This window comes from Nicotiana tabacum, chromosome 16 (assembly GCF_000715075.1).
Source record: "Nicotiana tabacum cultivar K326 chromosome 16, ASM71507v2, whole genome shotgun sequence".
Classification (NCBI taxonomy): domain Eukaryota; kingdom Viridiplantae; phylum Streptophyta; class Magnoliopsida; order Solanales; family Solanaceae; genus Nicotiana; species Nicotiana tabacum.
In genome coordinates, this window is record NC_134095.1 from 146689589 (window position 1) to 146693237 (window position 3649).

Consider the following 3649-nt stretch of genomic DNA (forward strand, 5'->3'; position numbering starts at 1 on the left):
TCCATTATGTCCTCAACCATGTTAGTGAATATGGCCATCATGCACCGTTGGAATGTGGCAGGTGCGTTGCATAGGCCAAAGGGCATCCGTCTAAAGGCATAAATGCCATACGGGCATGTGAACGAGGTCTTCTCTCTGTCCTCCGGTGCAATGGAGATCTGATTGTACCCTGAGTACCCATCTAGAAAACAGAAGTGTGACCTCCCTGCCAATCTGTCCAACATCTGATCAATGAAGGGAAGTGGGAAGTGGTCTTTCCGGGTGGCTAGATTCAACTTTTGATAGTCCATACAAATTCTCCAGCCTGTGATGGTTCTTGTTGAGATCAATCCATTGTTGTCATTTGTCACAACCGTCATGCCACCCTTTTTAGGAACACATTGCACTGGGCTCACCCAGCTGCTGTCAGAGATTGGGAAAATAATTCCCGCATCCAACCACTTTATCACCTCCTTCTTCACCACTTCCTTCATGTTGGGGTTCAGCCTCCTCTGATGTTCCCTGGAAGGTTTGTGCCCCTCTTCCAGCAGAATCTTGTGCATGCAGTAGGCGGGGCTGATCCCCCTGATGTCTGCCATGGTCCACCCTATGGCAGTTTTGCACTCCTTTAGTACCTATAAAAGTTTTTGAATCTGTACATCTAACAAACTAGATGAGATAATAACAGGTAATGTGGAGTCAGGTCCCAAAAATTCATACCTGAGGTGGGCTGGCAATGGCTTTAACTCCAGCTTTGGTGGTTCTTCAATGGATGGCTTAGCTAGAGGAGTTTCTCTCTTTTCTAAGTGCAAGGGCTCAAACTCTAGATTTCTCTCCCAGAACCCTCTACCTTCCAATGCCAACACCCATTTTGCTAAATCCTCACCATTCACTTCATCTAAGTTCATCAAACATGCAGCCAAGGGGTCCTCAATTGTCAACACCTCATCATCGGACTCTACAATTACATCCACGACATCAATAAGAGAGCAATTGGCGAACTCGCTTGGTCGCCTCATAGATTTCTGCACATTGAATGTTATTTCCTCATCATTGAGTCTCATTTTGAGCTCCCCAGTCTCACAGTCAATCAGAGCTCTCCCCGTGGCCAAGAATGGTCTTCCTAAGATTATAGGAATCTCTTCATCCACTTTGCAATCCAAGATCACAAAATCTGTAGGGAACACAAATTTCCCCACCTGAATAAGCACATCATCAAGGATACCGAATGGACGCTTCACAGTCCTGTCGGCCAGGTACAACAACATGGAGGTGGGTCTAGCTCTACCAATGCCCAACCTCTTATAGATAGCCAGGGGCATAAGATTAATGCTGGCCCCTAAATCACAGAGCGCCTTAGCAAAGGCGAAATTCCCAATAGTGCATGGAATTGTAAAGCTACCTGGATCAGACAACTTTTCAGCAATAGGTCTCATCACCACTGCACTACAGGTCTGAGTAAGTGTAATCGTAGCCAAGTCTTGAAAATCAAATTTTTGGGACATCAAGTCCTTCATCATTTTTGCATACCCAGGCATCTCCTTTAAAGCTTCAATCAATGGAATATTTACCTGGATTTGTTTGAGCATTTCAAAGAACCTTTTATACTGCTCCTCCTTTTGATGCTTGGCCAGCCTCTGTAGAAAGGGTGCAGGAGGTCTCTTCGTCCCAATCACTTGGGACTTCTCTTTATCAGCTACTATTTTAACTACTGGCTCTTCAACTGGCTCAGCTACTTTCTCGGTCTCCTGCTGAATGTTCTTTTCTTCCTGAGCAGGTTGGATTGTCACCTCTGTCAGTATCGTAGACTCATCCAGCTCAATGGGCATTGGAATGAATGTCTCAGCCTGTATATTTTCTCGAGCTCTCTCTTGTTCTACATCTAGATCCCTGCCATTACGGAGACTCACCGCCATCAGCTGCTTTGGGCCCTGATCTTTTGGATTAATTTGGGTGTCTGCAGGTAATGTCCCCTGAGGGCGATTGTTCAGAGACATTGAAATTTGGCCCAATTGCACTTCAATATTTTTGATTACTGCGTCATGTGCATCTACTCTTTCATTTATTTTTGCATTGGACACAATAACCTGCTGCATCATTGCTTCAAGTCTAGTGAACCCATCTTCTTGACTTCCACCATGCTGTTGCTGAGGTGGGGGATACCCTTGCTGCTGATTGTTGTACCCCTGTGTCCTTGTATAAGGTGCCATATTGTTGGGAGGTCCCATACCTCCCATGCTTCCAGCGTTGTACTGTGGCTGAGGTGGTTTGTATGGTTGCTGAGTTTGCTGACCCCAGTTCTGGTTGCCCTGTTTCTGGCCTCCATAGTTTGACACATAGTTCATGTCTTTAGGGTGCTGATGATGATGATCATGTTCTGCATTCCAAGGATTACCAACTGGCTGACTAATGCAAGATGTGCACAAGCTTCCATTGGTAGTATCTACAATGTGCACTTGCTGTTTCTGCCCTGATTCCTCCACCTTTTTGGTGAGTATGCTCATCTGTGTCAAGAGGGTCGCCACATTTTCAGCCATGGAATTTGATGGGTTAAAAGGCACTGAGTGCACCACTGGAGTGATAGGTGCATTCCTCGTCGTCCACCCCGAATTCTGAGCCATTTTGTCAAGTAGACTCTGACCTTCTCTCCAAGTTTTGCTCAAAAATGCCCCACCAGCTGAGGCATCTACAATGTTCTTCATGCTATCTGACAGTCCCATGTAAAACCGTTGTCCCAACATCTGATCTGGAATACCATGGTGTGGACATATAACCAACATTCCTTTAAACCGGCTCCATGTCTCATGCAGTGTCTCCATTGGTTTCTGTTTAAAGCTCACGATCTCATCAATTTGTTGAGCTATTTTGTTGGGCGGGTGGAACTTGATGTGAAATTGCTTGACTAACTCATCCCAAGTTTCTATAGAGTTTATGGGGAGTGAGTTTAGCCAGACCTGAGCAACTCCTGTCACCGAGAATGGAAATAATAATAGCCTGATTGCTTCCGGAGTTACTTTGGGTTGCCTTTGAGTTTTGCAAATCGACAGGAAGTTCTTCAAGTGCTGCTGAGGATCTTCGGCTGGTGTCCCAAAAAATAGTCCCTTGTTTTGCAGCAAGTGCAATATGTTGTTCGTGATCTGGAATGATTCAGCTTGTATCGCGGGCACAACAATGGCAGTAGCCAGATTGTCAGCTGTAGGTTGTGCCCAATCATATAGTGCAGCCTCAGGCATAGGAGGTGCCATATTTCTGACGTTTCCGTTGACGTTGTCTACGTCACCCATGTCAATTTCGAGTTTGTGTGTTTGATGAGGTTGTTGACGTCTTTTGTTGGCACGGTTCGATATCCGGAATGTTTCTCAGGGTTTCAGAGTCCTTCAAGTAGTTCTCCAGTCCTCGTAGAGTTTCTAGGCATACACCTGTGCAACCACGTCAACAACCGTCAAAAATTTCAATCAAAAATTTGGTGTAGAGAAAACTGACTACACTAAGAATTTTTGTATTTCTATCAATGGTAATTGATAATTTCGTTAAGTCCCCGGAAACAACGCCAAAATTTGATCACGCCCAACTATACCTTATAAAAAGGACAATGCGGACGTTGCAAATATAACCTAAGTATTCTGCCTAGAGTCGAATCCACAGAGAGTTAACTTATCAATCACTATCT

The 3649-nt window shown here is 44.9% G+C and overlaps 1 protein-coding gene across 1 annotated transcript; it reads right to left on the bottom strand.

Moving 5' to 3' along the window:
• Positions 1-607: 607 nt before the first annotated feature.
• On the bottom strand, positions 608-3263 carry LOC142170456 (uncharacterized). The gene is made up of 7 exons (XM_075232371.1): positions 2934-3263; positions 2427-2804; positions 2067-2381; positions 1551-1952; positions 1205-1433; positions 727-937; positions 608-614 (listed from the first exon to the last, which is right to left on the bottom strand). The coding sequence occupies exons 1-7, from the start codon at positions 3261-3263 to the stop codon at positions 608-610; spliced, it is 1872 nt and encodes a 623-aa protein (XP_075088472.1).
• Positions 3264-3649: the final 386 nt, after the last annotated feature.

Excerpts from the sequence above, each read along its gene's own strand:
- LOC142170456 (XM_075232371.1), bottom strand. The coding sequence starts at position 3,263 with ATGGGTGACGTAGACAACGTCAACGGAAACGTCAGAAATATGGCACCT. Across the intron at positions 2,382-2,426 it reads AGAAACAGCAAGTGCACATT|CCAGTTGGTAATCCTTGGAA; the intron begins GTAGATACTACC and ends TGCATTAGTCAG. Across the intron at positions 1,953-2,066 it reads TTGAAGCAATGATGCAGCAG|GGGACATTACCTGCAGACAC; the intron begins GTTATTGTGTCC and ends AATCGCCCTCAG.